Source organism: Pelophylax lessonae, assembly GCF_965119305.1.
Source record: "Pelophylax lessonae genome assembly, chromosome: 3".
In the NCBI taxonomy this organism is placed as follows: Eukaryota; Metazoa; Chordata; class Amphibia; order Anura; family Ranidae; genus Pelophylax; species Pelophylax lessonae.
Genome location: NC_138770.1, coordinates 355,719,109 through 355,736,001, shown reverse-complemented (window position 1 = coordinate 355,736,001; position 16,893 = coordinate 355,719,109). Strand labels below are relative to the sequence as shown.

Below are 16,893 nucleotides of genomic sequence, written 5' to 3'. Positions count from 1 at the left end.
ATGAATCTGGACTCTTACCATTTGGTCTAGTGTTCCTTCCACTGGTGCATGCTTCCTTCTAGTAACCTCCTGGGTACCCACTAGAGGGTAGCCATGTCGGTTGTGAGCAGCCTAACCTCAGCCAGTAAGCTCTCCAAACCTTTACATTTTATTATTTGTGACAGATTTTTACTGGGGAATTTGCTGCTTGCTCTAATCCTCCGGTGCTCTATGCTGGCACCCTTTATTACAAATGTCCCCACACAGACTTGTTTTGCAAAGGAATTGAGGGATCTGACCAGTTTGGTTACTTACAGCCAATTACTGCCAGCACTGGGTCTAACTCTGAAACTGATAGGAATGCCCAGTCTTATTTAGACACTCTGCACAACTATGGAGATAACACTGGAAATGGAGGTTCTTTGTAGAACATCTCTTTGCATATCTATTTGGGACTTTGGCTGGGATATAAAAGTTTCTCTCTAAATATTCCTGTTATTGAAAAATAATGAAAGAATTAGAAAGAAAAGAAAAAAAAAAAACATTACTGCATTTGCACTGCAGGTAAATAGCACATGCACATGCACAATAGCACATGCAAGACAATTTTAGAAGCAGCAAAAGTTCCCATCATGTGCCCAGCCTCCAAAGGGAAGGTGCAGGCTTTGCATACTCCAGGACCCCTATCTTAAGCGATGAATTAACCAATTAAAGCCCCGGAAGATGTTACCCCTAAACAAAATTGACGTCCTTTTTCCCCACAAACAGAGCTTTCTTGGTGGTATTTGATCACCTGTACGATTTTTACTTTTTGCGCTATAAGCAAAAAAAGAAGAGCGTACATTTTGAAAAAACAACAATATTTTTCACACTTTTTTTTATATGAATTTCCTAAAAAAAAAAAAATTAAAAATCTAAATTTTTTTTAACATTTTAGGCCAATTTGTTTTCTGCTACATATGTTTGGTAAAAAAAAAAAAAAAATCGCAATAAGCGTATTTTGATTGGCTTGCGCAAAAGTTATTGCGTTTACTAAGTTAAAGATTTTTGTCATTTTTGTCATCATTTTTGTTTTTTTGTTTTTTTTTTAACAAGTAATGGCGGCGATCTGCGATTTTTTTTGCGGGACTGCGACATTGCGGCGGACAGATCGGACCCTTGACTGACATTTTTGGGGTTACCAGTGACATTACTACAGTAATCAGTGCTATAAATATGCACGGTTACTGAAAAAATGACTAAAAGGGACTAATTAGACAGGTAATTTATTACTTTAAGCCACCCTTCATTGATTCCTCCCCCTTTCTTCTCCTGGAATATATTCCTGCCCCATCTAACTAATGCAGAAGTACAGGAGAATGCAAATGCTGCACCAGACAGCTGAATATTCTCTGCTTCTTAAAAAGGTACAGGTTGAATCTTATAATTTTGTAGCATTAAAGATACCCATTGCATGGGTGTTTTATTTTTTAAGTTACCATTTAAATGATTTATTGGAATCCATTAGTGCATACATTATTTATAGTAGCAGTACGCTAGTTAAATTTGCATACATCTCAGGAAAGGGAATACTTTATACTGACCTAAAAGGAAATTAAAATTTTAAGCAAAAAAAGGACACAAATTGCCAGCAAGTTGAATGGTAGGTGATCTTCCTGAAAAGAGGGCTGGTCTAGGCAACTAGCTTGAATTAAATTAATGACCCTTTCGATATCTCCTTCATCCGGTCACACAATATATCCATTAGAAGTGCAGTCCGTGTAACTTCAGAAACAATTCTTCATTGTTATGAAGAATAATCAGGACTTCGTCCAGTCAAAGCACATGAAAAGATGATGTTGTGCTTAATCTTTAGATCACATACGAAATTCTACATTTCTTCTTTCTGCAGGTAAAAAAAAAAAAAGAGGCACTTAATATCCACAGTAGTTGAAATCAAAATAATATACTGAAAAGTGTATGTAAAGTAATTTTTTTTTCTTTTAAAATAACAAACATGTTTTACTTACCTGGCCCCAAGCCTCCTCTTCTCCGGTTCCCCACCAACACTCCTGGCTCCTCCTCTTCTTGGTGTGCCACCATAGGAAGCTACTTCCTATGGTGGCACACCTGTTGGTCGATCCTAAGCAATACTGCCTACATCTATAGAAACAGACAGCAAGGCTCATCTCTGCCCCTTATCACAGGATTTTATTGACAGCAGCAGAAGCCAATAGGAGCAGGGAGGGAGAAAAAAAAAAAGCCACTACAGACGGGCAAAGCACTGGTTCGAGATTAGGCTTAGGTTAAGTATAAGAGAATGCATTATGGTAAAAACCTTGAGCCTTTAGAACCACTTTAATTTATGGTATACGCCCGTTTGCCCATCCTAAACCACCACTCAACAAATAGCATGGACCTCTGGCAACTCTAAATGGGTTATAAAGAGTTTGTGCACTAGATGAAACCCAAAGTCTCTTGCACTTCTCTGCTAGTCCATTAAAGTTGTATGCTGCTTCAGCAACCAACAATGATGGGTGGAAGGGAGGAGGGGGTTTTGTGCAGCTGATAGGCTAGTGGACAGAACATACCAGTGTTTAGAACCCTAGAACTTCAACAAAGCTACTTCCAATGTATGATGGTGCTACTACTTTATGAAAGTGGCAGTTTAGGTCATTTATGGCCAATAAAAATATGCTCTAAAAAGAATTCATTATGAGTGGACTTATGTAGGAATCTAAAAATTCAGTATAGCTGATTCAAACTAGCCATAGATTAATCTTTTAAGAGATTTCTTTTTTTTTTTTGGGGGGGGGGGGGGGGGGCTGGGGGAATACACTGACGGTTTTTTATCTTAGTGCATAGAATTCAGAAAGGTAAAAAAACCTTTAGCATTTAAAAACACTTTAAACATTTCACTTCTAGAATACTCCAGCACAGAGGAAACAAGCAAGTATAGAAATAAGATGTCATACCCTTGATGCAGATTTTGACTTTATCCGTAGGAAGGAAGATACTGTATTACTCTCCTTGGCTTCAAAAAAGTCATTATAATCCTGTTGAAAAACCCCAGCACAAGTTAATAAAAAATCACCAAATTAAAAAAAAAAGTCAGAACTACTTTTTACAGTACAAGTACAGAAAACTGACAGCAGCTGGAAGGTGAATTCCCTGAACTAAGATGGTATTTTTCCATCTGTTTGTCAATAGTTTAAGCTGTGTAAGATCAGCCAGGCATCCGGCTACACATTTGTAGATAACCTGACTGACAACGGTTATTTACTAAATCTACAACCAGGGATGCAGCAGTGATTCTTGGCTGCAGAAAAGTGAAATCAAGACCATGCTATAAAACATAAATCTTAGAGAACAGGTTATTCCCTTTCAAACATTGCACTTAGCAAACCATTCCTCCAAAACACAGCTATTTCCTTGTCTGAAATTAGTGGCAACTGTAAATGCTCCAAAAACTGCCTTTCCGTAAATATTAAGAATGACTCTGGTGAATATATTAAAAGCAATTTAAAATATATCCCTGCCTGACAACTCTGCATACTAGGTTACAATTCTATGGTTTGACAGGGCTCTACACAATTATTGAAGCAAATGCCTGGGGATGATGTCAGCAAGTAATATTTACTTTTCCCTGTCCTAATTGCTTCCAGAAGGCATTCATCATAAAAAATAAAGCTGGGTTCATACCTTTCAACTGCGGGGAAATTGTGTGTTACTGCTATGCGTAAAAACATGCACATTGTGCGGCTCCAATGCCATTCAGTATTACTGGCACCCTAATGCTCCTTGCCAGCCACACTGCATGATAATACACCAATGTTACACTGCAGTTCAAAAAAAATAAATTAAAATAAAAGTAATTAATATATATATATATATATATATATATATATATATATATACACACAGCGCAAACTGTTGGTGCTATATAAATCCTGTAATATATATATATATATATATATATATATATATATATATATATATATATATATATATATATATATATATATATATACATACATACATACATACATACATATACACACACACAAGGCACTCCTATTGCTGTCACATATCCTGTTAAAGTCTGCCATCTGCCATGATGCCTAACACTTTATGCCCAGGCAGCAGATCCTGCAGCCAGCACAAGAAGCCTGAAAGCGGCACTGCTTGTCAGGCCGCATTATCCCCACCGGAAAGGTGAACGTCAGTACTGGCCCACCCCTCTAAGATGATATCATTCCCAGGCCAGGGAGCTATAGCGGCGCAGGAGTGGAGTGTTGACTGCGCACTCTGTGCAAACCTGCACTGGGTACAAGAAGAAGCCTGAAAGCTATACTACTTGTCAGGTGGAGCCATCTCCGTCCGACAGGTGAAAGTCCATTCCAGCCCACCCCTCTAAGTTATTTCTGGGCCAGAGAGAGAGAGCGCAGCATGGTGTGGAAGTGGATTGTATTGGATATAAAAAAAAGGTACATGAAATAAAATGCCAGGTTTACTGTTTCATGCGAAAATGCTCAGCTAGTGTTTATGGGTTGACACTTTTCCTGCAAAAGTCATATACAACCTAGAGCTCGGTTTTGTTCCCAGGGATGTCCTGGGCAGACTGAGCAAGATGCTAAAACTGCAGTCTGTAGGATTTTTTGAGGGTGCAGCTAAACCTATCATACCTCTGAAACATGAACCCAAATGGTCTGGATTTTAGGTATAGTTTATAATGTACAAAAAAATGCTGAAGATTGGGGGGGGTTGCCTAGTTTAGCATTTTCACTCCGGGCACCAAGGATTACCTTGTCACAGCACTGCAGCAGAGCCAAAGTTTCTCTCTACACACTGGCACCCCTGTGCACCCTCACTCCCTCAACCTGCAGACCCACCATCACCATGCGGAAAGGCTCCCCCACACTACCTTCTCCACCAGCCTATCTGTGCGCACCATGGCCCACCACTCCTTCCCGACAGTCCCTGTGCACGCGCTATAGACAAGCAGGGAGGTGAAAGAATGGGAGAGAAATCAGTGCTTATGGAAAACCTGAAAAAATGGCTGCAGCCTACCTTTAAATATATAGCCCCTAGTAGGGCAATATAGATAAATAGAAGGGGAAAAGGGAAGGTATTTGGTGCTGGCGCTTAAACAAAGCCTAAATGTGTGTAAGTTAGCTGATATGGGTGGCAAATGGTAATAAACCTACAGTAAATATCAATAAATATATAGTGGCACAAATATAATACAGTAGATATGATGTGGCAATGAATGTGGTGAGTCTGGTGACACATTAAAGTGACATAGTGCCAAAGTGCGAATTGAATACATTAAAGTAAATAAACCCCCAGAAAAGGGGTTGCAATGTGACACATAATGCAAAAAGATAAGAGGAGGAAAAGGTATGTGGCGCTGCCTAAATAAGTGTTAATGGATAACCAATGTGATGATGCACAAAATGAGTAAATGAAATTGATTAAAACTCACTGTGGCAAATACAACAGATGATTTATTTGTGTCATTTCATCTGTTTTATTTGCCACAGTGAGTTTAAATCAATTTAATTTACTCATTTTGTGCATCATCACATTGGTTATCCATTAACACTTATTTAGGCAGCGCCACATACCTTTTCCTCCTCTTATCTTTTTGCATTATGTGTCACATTGCAACCCCTTTTCTGGGGGTTTATTTACTTTAATGTATTCAATTCGCACTTTGGCACTATGTCACTTTAATGTGTCACCAGGCTCACCACATTCATTGCCACATCATATCTACTGTATTATATTTGTGCCACTATATTTATTGATATTTAATGTTGGTTTATTGCCATTTGCCACCCATATCAGCTAGCTTACACACATTTAGGCAGCGCCAAATACCTTCCCTTTTCCCCTTCCAAGCAGGAAGGTGAGCAGAGCCAAGGCCACACAGCATGCCACACACATCAAAAACCTCAGCCCCAACAACTTGAAGTGTCAAATCCCCACACCCTGAGAGCCCTAAAGGGGCCCCCCTTAAACATCCCAGTGTGAAAATCGCCCACCCAGCAGCATGCCCGACTCCAGTCCACTCCATGGGCAAATTTAAGATCTGCCATCTGTCGTTGAAAAAAAAAAAAAAAAAGCCCTGTTAGTTATAAAAAAAAAAAAAAAAAATGGCTCCTAACTTATTTAGCTGGTTCCTAGCTTCAAAGCAAATTTACCGTGTGTGTGTGCACAATATATATACACACATACATATTATATATATATACACACACATACATACACATATAGACACACACACACACACACACCAAAACACCGCTAATCTCAAGATACTAACAAAAGTAGTAAACACAATGAAAACCCTTACCGTAGGTGACCTTGGTCCCTAATGAATTCTTAACCCTACTGCCACCTGGGGTAGACTGCTGCATTTGTGACACACCAAGTACAGGTGGTAGGACTACCAATATTTTACACTCAATATATTAATGGAAAAAGCATATTCACACTCTGCTCGTATACTTAGGTCCCTAGAAATCAACTGCATCTTTTCCCATATCTCAGCCTAGGACTTGTCTTTAGTAATTATATTTTCCCTCTTACAACATTGAATTTAGTCTATGAATAAATGCTTCCTAACGTAAGACTATACAAGCCTATTTCTGAACTTATGTACAATATATTCTCAGGGGAGTATAAATAGCAAACTTAATTTTAATGCTGGACCAAATCTTTTCCTCAATTCCTGTAAATTTTATTTGCATCACCAGTATTCCATGAAACAGCTGATGTTGCCTTTAGCCTAGCTTATGTGCTTGCAGTCTGTTCTGTGCATTCTTAACAATTATCCCCAATACACTTTGTGATGCCTCATTTAAAGTGGTTGTAAACCCTCACATATACCCAATACACAGATTAAACAAATCCTCCTACATAGGTTTTACTTGTTCATCTGCTGTCTTCTCTCTACAACCTTTCAAAAGTGCAGATCATGGTAAAAAATAAAAAAATGCATCAGGAGCACAGAGTCTGCAGTTACACTGTGTGAGAGCTGATTGGAGGAAAGGCACACCCCCTTCACACAGCAGAAGAACTGTGTTGTGAACAAGCTCCAACCTAAGCTACCCCTACCCCCCCCCCCCCCCCACACACACAAATGTATCTCATGTGTTGGGACAACTTCTCAGAAGTGACACATGCGGATAACAGAGGAACAAGGCATCAGAGAGAAATGACACTTAGAGCTTTGGAGAGATACAAGTAAACACTACAGATATATGTGCTTAGCTCAAATTCCATGAGTGAGGTTTACAACTACTTTAACTATCAACAAGACAAGTTCACATTGCACATTGTAGATGTATAGCTCTATTAAAAGTTTTGGATCATGTTAAAAGCAAGCTCCTCTAAGCTCTGTCAGCATCTAAAATGAGCACATAGAACTCCTGTGCAAGTCAAGAAAATGTGAATTCCCATTGCGCCAAAACAAACAGGTTTTATGGAATTCCCATGCTTCAACAGTCAAAACCCCTGGAATAATTTAATAAATGTACAATTCGGTCATTTGTGCTCTTCGTCATGCCATAGTGGTCAGTCAAAGCCACAGCCTGCTTCATGATAATCACCAATGCTCTTAGAAGATAGCTATACTTATAGTTGCGTTAAGTCCAACCAGAAAATAAAAGGGCTTCATCTGTAAAATTAAAAAACAAAGACTTTTAAAAACTGGTGTCATGTTTTTTCCAATCAGTCATCAGGTGCTAATCATATTGGTTAGAAAGCGCATTTCAGAAAAATGCAGAACTAAATAAATATTTTAAAAAAGCAAACAATTAATACTGTTCTAGCCTTCACTACCATCCTCGGGAGGTAGGTAGTCAGATAAAAAGGAATAAAGACTGGCAATAAAAAAATTTACAGAATGGTAAAAAGTGTCACCAATTGACCAAAGAAATACGTTCTAAAAGCTTGTGGAAATTGACCAGTCAATGGCTAGCAGTTAAGGAAGAGTTAACACAGCTTATGATTTGAAAATACCCTTTGCTATAAATTTGTGAGACTCAATGTAAAATGTAATTACAAGGCTGCTGGGTTAAACTGTGGTTGCCAACATCTGAATACAATTTCTAAGGATTTCCCCTGACTAGAAAGTAAAGCCAGCGTTTCCATATGCTCTCTTCAAATTTATCCAAGAAATTTTAATTTTGGATACTTCCCTTGAGAGAAGATCTGGCATAACTACCCATTTACATTACATCTTATGTAGCTGGTTAAACTTCATCTTGATTACTTGAGTAATTATGGAAAATATTTAGATATTGCTGCATTAAAATGTTCAGCATCTAAGGACCTCTGCAATATTTTAGAAAATTGACAGCATTTCATAGAAAACCCCCCATGCATGTTCAATCCCCATAGTGCATTTACTTAAATTCTGTCTTTATGAGCTCTCTGAGCTTTAATCCGTCAGGTGAATATCAGGCTTGTAGTGTGAAATTGGAAAAAGGGAAATATCTGCGCTTGGAATCGAAAAATAGTAAAAACTTGAAAGGAAAGGCAGCCAGCACTGTAGGTAAGATTACACACAGAATAAATCAAAGTAGACAAGAAGGCAGCGCCAATAAGAATGATAAAAACAAGCATTATATGCAGTATTCAAATTCCGCGGTTTGGTGACGTGCTATCGTCCGACCAGAACTTCCGCCACACATGCTGCATATATGCTTGTTTTTATCATTCTTCATGTAAGTGCAATTTTAATCAATAAATACATTTAAGTTGGAACGTACTGCACTATTATAGTCTTCTTGGTTCTGAGGTACTATTATTGTGAGCGAGGAGAGGGAGGTACTATGTATCATCATATCCACATCAGCTGTTTACATCTGAATGAACGCTGCCATTTTTGACCGCTTTATAACATGAGGGTCAATTCCATCTGGTAAGCAGTTTTATCTATCGTGATGACTGATTAAGCTTTTTCTACCTACTCATTGGTGATTGGAGGACCTTTTTCATCTTTCTTATTAGAGACCTTTTTTTGGGACTGGGTTTATCAATTATTGGCGCTGCCTTGTCTACTTTGTAGTGTGAAATGCCTACTTCAGTGTGAGGGAGCATGAGATTTGGGCATAACCAGAGCTTTTTTGTGGGGGAATAGATGCAGGAACTCACCCCCCTGTGGCAGCTCAGCATGCAATGCCCTCCCCTCCTGCCCAAGAACACGCTGTGCCCAGGCAGCTATCCCTCCCTTGTTCTGGCAATGAGTGCGGTGGCAGGGAGGTTCTGTGGAAGCCGGATGAAGAGGTGTGCTGTCACTCTCAAAACACAGAAGCAAGGTTTCTTTGTTTGCAAGTAACAATAGACAGCGATGAGCACAGGGTCAGTGCCTGAGGTGGCGGAATGGAGTTCCACCACATTCTGACTAAAAAAAGCCCTGGGCATAACCAACATTGTTGATGGTAACTAATAAACCAAAGAGCAGGCAGCAGGTAAGGCTGTGGCAATGTGTGCAGAACTGTGTATTAGCTGCCCTCCTTTTGCTTTTTAGTCATACAACACAGTATTAGGCATTAGAACATGTGCATTATTAAAAAACACACACACACACAAAGATACAGAATATGTGACAATGCAAAATAGCCAGCCACTAATCTTTAAACAAAGCAAAAACTGGGCAAAAAAAAAGGAAGCTGCTTACATTTAATTTTTTAAAAAGAATCATGAAAAAATGCAAGCAGAACAAAGTTACAGTCAGTATTATCATGCTAAGAAGCATGCACCACTTACAGGTAATACATCTCACCCCGCTTTATTTGCCATCTGATCAAATGAAAGGAAATAACTTTGTTCATGAATTATCCAGAGTTAACTCCAGTGGCGGCCTGTCTGTAGGGGGCGCAAGGGCGCCGCCCCCCCCCCCCCAAAAAAAAAAAAAAGTTTTTACATTTTTAGCCCACTAGGGTTTCCACCCCACGTGCGGCGGGCAGAGGCGCCGATTGGCGGCCTTCTGGGGGTCATCGGGGCGCAGAGCAATGCGCCCCGACACTCCCCACTTTTGTGATGTCCTGGCTGTGATTGGTCCAGACTCAAGCCTGGACCAATCACACAGGAGGACATCCCGGGTAACGTCACGTGACGCGTGGGGGCGGCATCACGTGATCACCTTCCCGCCAGAAGAGCCGCGCGTGAGGATCAGATCGGAAGAAGAGTTCGTCTCCATCCAGGGAGTCTTCGCAAAGTCCGCTCCTTCGCATACAGTGTGTGAGCTCCCGCCACCCTGGGCCGACTCAGCGCAGCACGCAGGTCAGGTCACCGTCCGGCGTCCGTAGACCGTGAGTGAGGTAAGTGTCTGCTCTGAAGGGGGCACACACGCTGGTCTCTCTGCATTGATGCCTGCCCTGCAGCCTTGTTATATAATGGGACTGGACTGGAGGCAGCAGGGAGGAGAAGGGGGAGATCTTCTGTAATATGCAATGGGTAACATCTGTAAGGTTAAGCAGTGCCAATAACATTGCTTGAGGTAACGCGCACAGGGAAGCGGACGGGACATTTCAACCACGGAAGAGCCAGCAATTCTGAATACCATTCAGAGCGAGTCATGCTGCCATAAAGACAAAAAAAAAAAATCACATCACCATCATGCCATTGCCCTTCTTTAGATTTATTCTTCATTGATATTAAAATAAAAATCCCAAAAATTTCAAGGACGACACTGGTGCAACAATAATGCCAAGCAACAAAAGTTTGTTATAATATAAACAAAGCTGGGAGACACCAACTGGGAGGGGACCCCCAAGACTATTAGGTGGACAAGAACTATGTCAGGGAGATCTCACTATTGGAGCAACCATGACATACAAATCATCAGGGGGTTGACAGCCCACCACCACTACCAAAATATCACTTATGGGTGGTCTGATCCTTTAAATAGCAAATCCTACCTTGTCACCCTCACCATGCTTACCAGTAACAATAGATTCCACCATCTAACCCATATCACCCCCACCATGCTTACCAGTAACCAGATATTCCACCATATAACCCACATAACCCTCACCCTTCTTACTAGTAACTATAGATTCCACCATATAACCCTCACCATTCTTACCAGTAATAGATTCCACCACATAACCCATACCACCCTCACCATTCTGTACCATGACCTGTGCCATGCCTGTACCATCACCTGTGCCATGCCTGTACCATCTCCGATACCATGACCTGTGACGTGCCTGTACCATGACCTGTGACGTGCCTGTACCATGACCTGTGACGTGCCTGTACCATGACCTGTGACGTGCCTGTACCATGGCCTGTGACGTGCCTGTACCATGGCCTGTGACGTGCCTGTACCATGGCCTGTGACATGCCTGTACCATGGCCTGTGACATGCCTGTACCATGACCTGTGACATGCCTGTACCATGACCTGTGACATGCCTGTACCATGACCTGTGACATGCCTGTACCATGACCTGTGACATGGGAACTTGGGAACCATCTTATACCAGGCCGCTGTGTGCCATTTACTATTAATAAATATATAGTGCCAGGCCAGCAGCCTGCTTAGCAGTGTACACAATAGAAGACAGTGCAGGCCAGGCCAATTACATTGTACACAGGTAAAATTCTATGCTAAGTGGGATTTGTGCTAGGGGGTCTGTACCTAGGGATTATTGCTAGGGGGTCTGTACCGTGGGGTTTGTGCTAGGGGGCCTGTACCGTGGGGTTTGTGCTAGGGGGCCTGTACCGTGGGGTTTGTGCTAGGGGGCCTGTACCGTGGGGTTTGTGCTAGGGGGCCTGTACCGTGGGGTTTGTGCTAGGGGGCCTGTACTGTGGGGTTTGTGCTAGGGGGCCTGTACTGTGGGGTCTGTGCTAGGGGGCCTGTACTGTGGGGTCTGTGCTAGGGGGGTCTGTACTGTGGGGTTTGTGCCACTCTCAGTCAGTGTATCCCATAATAGGGTGTCTCTCACAGTATATCCCATAATAGGGCCCCTGCTCCCTATTATGGGATATACTAGTACTGATGGACCCCTTAATATGTGATATATTGGGAGAATTTGTTCACGCAAGCAAAATACAGGGGACAAAATGGGTGGAGTCTATAAGGGGTGGGGCTTTTGAGAAATGGGAGGTGTCCAAATGGAAGGGCGGGGTCTTGCGCCCCACCATCTTAAAACTTCACCAGCCGCCACTGGTTAACTCCTACTTTCTAGACTAAGATTCACAAATGTCTGACATATCAGCCTCCTACTACAGCCTCTCACCTTGTGCTCTTGTTTATTGTGACATTTTTTTTATATTTATCACACATACATATATATGATGTTGCTGAGAAGTGTGATTTAACCACTTTTAGGATTTTCCTGCTTTACGTCCAGGCCACTTTTTGCAACTTGGCACTGCGCGACTAACTGACGATTGCGCGGTCATGCAACCCTGTACCCAAACTAAATTTACGTCCTTTTTTTCCCACAAACAGAGCTTTCTTTTGGAGGTATTTGATCACCTCTGCACTTTTCATTTTTTGTGATAATAAAAAAAAAAGAGCGAAAATTTTGCCCAAAAATTTACATTTTCTACTTTGACAGTTAAATATGCAATATATTTTTGTCATATATTTAGGCCAAAATGTATTTCTTTTGGTGGTATTTGATCACCTGAGCGATTTTTGAAAAAAAAAAAAAAAAAAAAAAAAAACACTTTTTTACATTCTGATAAATAACATTCCCAAAAATTTTTTTTAAAAATCTACTTTTTTTTAACATTGTAGGCCAATTTGTTGTCCGCTACATATTTTTCGTAAAAAAAAAAAAAAAAAATTACAATAAAGCGTATTTTGATTGGTTTGCGCAAAAGTAATCGCATTTACTAACGGGAAAGATTTGTCATTTTTATTGTTTATTTTTTTTTTTTTACTAGTAATGGTGGCAATCTGCGATTTTTTTTGCGGGACTGCGACATTGCGGCGGACAGATTGGACCCTGACATTTTTGACACTTTTGGGGGTACCAGTGACATTACTACAGTAATCAGTGCTATAAATATGCACTGTTACTGTAATAATGACACTGGCAGGGAAGGAGTTATATTTATAGGTGATCAAGGAGTTAAATGTATGCCTCATGACGTGTGTGGGGGGAGGTGACTGAGTGACACAGACACAGATCGCAGGTTCAGCTATGCTGAATCCTGTAATCTGTCACTGTCTGTCACATAGGAGATCCGCCCGCTTGGTTTACACAAGTGGGCGGATTTCCTCACTCGATCCCCGACGATCGGGGAAGAGCGGCGGTGATCACCGCCTCTCCTCCCCTGGCCCTACTCCCGCTGTGTCTGAATACAGCGGGAGCGAGTCTCCGGCGGCGAGAGGGCAGGATCCAGCGACGTAGGTCTACGTTGCTGGACGATAACGAGCCACTTTCCGCAGTGCCAGCTAAGTGAGCGGTCAGCAAGTGTTTAAGTAAAAAGCTCTATGATACAGACTTGCTATGGAACAGTATTCAGTTAAAGATACCCCATGATATAGCAGTCTTTAACAAATATTACAGTACTGAGAGTGTGGTATTATTACTCTTAGTATCCAGCAGTCAACTTAATGTAGTTCAGCTAAAACTGCTTTTTAGTTGGAGCTGTCCACTATTTGCATGCTTGTAGCATGGGATGATCCCAAGTGAAGCTGGGTTAAGATAGTAGGTCAAGCTTAGAACCGTCTCTATCGCCAAGTCTATTCCTGTACCACAGGAATAAAAAAAAGAGACACTTAAAAGAAGTATATCCAAGGCATTTTTGGTCATACTTCTCATTTGGGTCACAGAAGTGCACTTGTGCTCTCTTGTGACCCAAAATCAGCCAACAGCAGGCTAAAGTCCATTGTCTGCTTACGTTACAGAGCTGCACAAGGGTCTAGAAAAATCGTGAAAATGTTGGGATCCACCGAGATGGCTTAGCAGCTGGCTTATCCTCTCAGCGTGCAGCTAAGAGCACAGCATGGCGCTCCAATGAATGCTGGAGGGGCAGAGCGGGGACTGACAGTCACCACTCTCTGCTCAGGGAAAACCAAGAACTCAGCAATCAGTGATCATTTGATTGCTTAGTTCTCAGGCTTAGAGCCAGCATGGGACAGCTGCAGCATCTGACCAATATAGGGGAGTATGTGTGTTTTATTCAATTCCCACACATCTCCTTTAAGACTTTACCTTACCCCCATTTAGCACCATCAAAGTAGAACTGAAGGCAGCACTTGGTTTTTCATTTTCGACAGCGTGAGAGGGTTATAACCTCTGAGGTTTTTCTGTTATCTGTGTCCCACTGGGGAGATGTCCCTTTAATTCCTGTCCCATAGCCACAACAGGAAGCAAGATGAAATCCCTCCAAAGTGACGGAATTCCCTGCAAGTTATCAGGGTCGTCAGGACTAGTCTCCCTGTTGGAAGATTTCCCCTCTTTTCCTGTACTGATGACCACTCAAAATGTGTGCATTTCTTTTATTCTCTGTGATAATGGTCACAAGGACAAAGAGAGACAGTGAATCTCCATAACGAGGATACAGGTGACAAAAAGGGATAGGTTTTCTAATCCCTCTCCACCCTATCTAGAACCTAAAAAGAGGCCCCTTTCACACTTGTGTGACTTGTCCTGCGATTTGGGACTGCAAAGTCGCATGACAAGTCGAACTCCATGATTTCCAATGAGTACCGTTCATATCGCAACAACTGCAAAGTAGTCCCTGCACTATTTTGGGCCGATTTTAATGCATTTTGAGATCCATAGACATAGGTATTGCTTCAAGTCCAGTCAAAATTGAGGGGAAAAAAAAATTGTGGTAAAAATAAAATTGCGCAACTTTTAGTTCGCACAAGTGTGAAAGGGGCCTTACTTATATTTTAGGGAGCAAAGCTTAGTGAGCTCCATCATCCCAGGCCACACTGGCAGTAGATCCAAAACTGAGGGGCAGCATGCTACTAGATCCATACCGAGTATTCAAAGTTGTTATACACAACATGTTTTGTGAACTCTACTCCTCATTGTCTGGTATGTTGTATATGCAAACCGGAATACATCACACAAGTTTTGGACATAACAGTATGCCTTTCCTTGGTTCCTTGGCAGAGTAATACAACCTGTTTTATTTAAAGGTATTACAAAACTTCCTAAATTAATGCATATTAAACTACATTAGCAGCCTACTAATCTATATTTAACTTCTAGCATACATCAGTATGAACACCCATACAAAGGGTGGAGCACGAGGAGTAAAAAAATAAATAAGTGTCAATCCTGTAAAAAAATGCAATCATGATGCAGGACGGAAAGTAAACTAATAAATCTTTTATTACATTCATTTATTTCTTGCTAAACTAGAAGCAGTTTCCATATCTTACAACGATTAGCTTACAAAACTTGTACTAATAAATCGGATAGCAGCTCTTTAATACAGTCTGTATTTCCACACAAGTGGGAGTGGTACACCTCTCCAGTCTCAGTGGTACACAAGAGGCCTGGGTTTAGCCACAGCAGAGGAAAACCTATTGACAGTTGAAAGTCCGATTCTCTTTCTTCCACCAGGCAGCTGTCAGGAGCGAGAACAGTTTGTCTGAAATCAAGATCAATTTAAGGACAACCACTAGTTACTAAAAGAAGCATGGTGATTAAAGTTTAGAAACATAAGGGTGCCAGGACATACCTTTTAGTATATTATGAGTCCCCCAGTGCATCTTACAACTACCCCAAAGTTCCTACGCAAATATCAACTTTGAGAAAGTTGAAGCACATCCATGCCCTCCCCACTTTTGCCTCCCATTGGCAGCATCCAGGATAGTAAATAGTCTTCCCAGGCACAGGACATACTGTGGGTATTTTATTCATCTGTCTGCCCTCCACTCATAAGATTGCCTTCGCAGGAGCCAATAACACCGCTTATATCAATTGAGCGGGGCAGGATGGAAAGGGCGGGCATATTCAGCACTTTGACACATGGCTGTTATATGTAGAACCGCTTCTTGCCCTCACAGCGTTTGGGGGGGGGGGGGGGTATCTGGGAGGCAGGGGACAGATTATACGGAATATAGCAGCCTCAAGCACAGGGAACACTCATCCATCATGTAAGCGCGGTCTCTGGTGTTAATGTAAAAAAATAAAAAATAAAAAAAATAGAAGACCTATTGTTGTAATAGAGCTTGCCTGCACTCCCCCAAGCCTTATTTTTAGCCAGCATGTCTGTGTCTGCACCCAATACCTGCCAGCAGCTTTGACTTTTTTTATTTAGTGACAGAATCACTTCACTCTCTGGATGGAATTTTTTGGCTAGGCTATAAAAAAAATAAATAAATAAATAACTGCAGGCAAGGAGGCTTGTATTGTAGACTATGGGGTTAAAATACTAAAATAGTGGTCTCCAAACTGTGGCCCTCTGCTTGCCTTTATTCAGTCCTCTGGGCCTATTCTTTCTACTGACACCACTGATGAGGCACCATTCCTCCCACTGACACCAACAATGAGGCACCATTCCTCCCACTGACACCAACAATGAGGCACCATTCCTCCCACTGACACCAACAATGGGGCACCATTCCTCCCACTGACACCAACAATGGGGCACCATTCCTCCCACTGACACCAACAATGGGGCACCATTCCTCCCACTGACACCAACAATGGGGCACCATCCCTGCCACTGACACCAATGGCGCACCATCCCTGCCACTGACACCAACAATGGGGCACCATTCCTCCCACTGACACCAACAATGGGGCACCATTCCTCCCACTGACACCAACAATGGGGCACCATTCCTCCCACTGACACCAACAATGGGGCACCATTCCTCCCACTGACACCAACAATGGGGCACCATTCCTCCCACTGACACCAACAATGGGGCACCATTCCTCCCACTGACACCAACAATGGGGCACCATTCCTCCCACTGACACCAACAATG

The 16,893-nt window shown here is 41.8% G+C and overlaps 1 protein-coding gene across 1 annotated transcript in view; it reads right to left on the bottom strand.

The window, feature by feature from the left end:
• Positions 1–1,598: 1,598 nt before the first annotated feature.
• SH3BGRL2 (SH3 domain binding glutamate rich protein like 2) overlaps positions 1,599–16,893 on the bottom strand; it is a 49,484-nt gene continuing 34,189 nt past the window's right edge. The window contains exons 3-4 of the mRNA XM_082252182.1: positions 2,934–3,014; positions 1,599–1,864 (exon numbers count right to left, since the gene is read on the bottom strand). Coding sequence (XP_082108308.1) covers positions 1,850–1,864; positions 2,934–3,014 — 96 coding nt within the window. The 3' untranslated portion in view covers positions 1,599–1,849. The remainder of the gene's footprint in view (positions 1,865–2,933; positions 3,015–16,893) is intronic.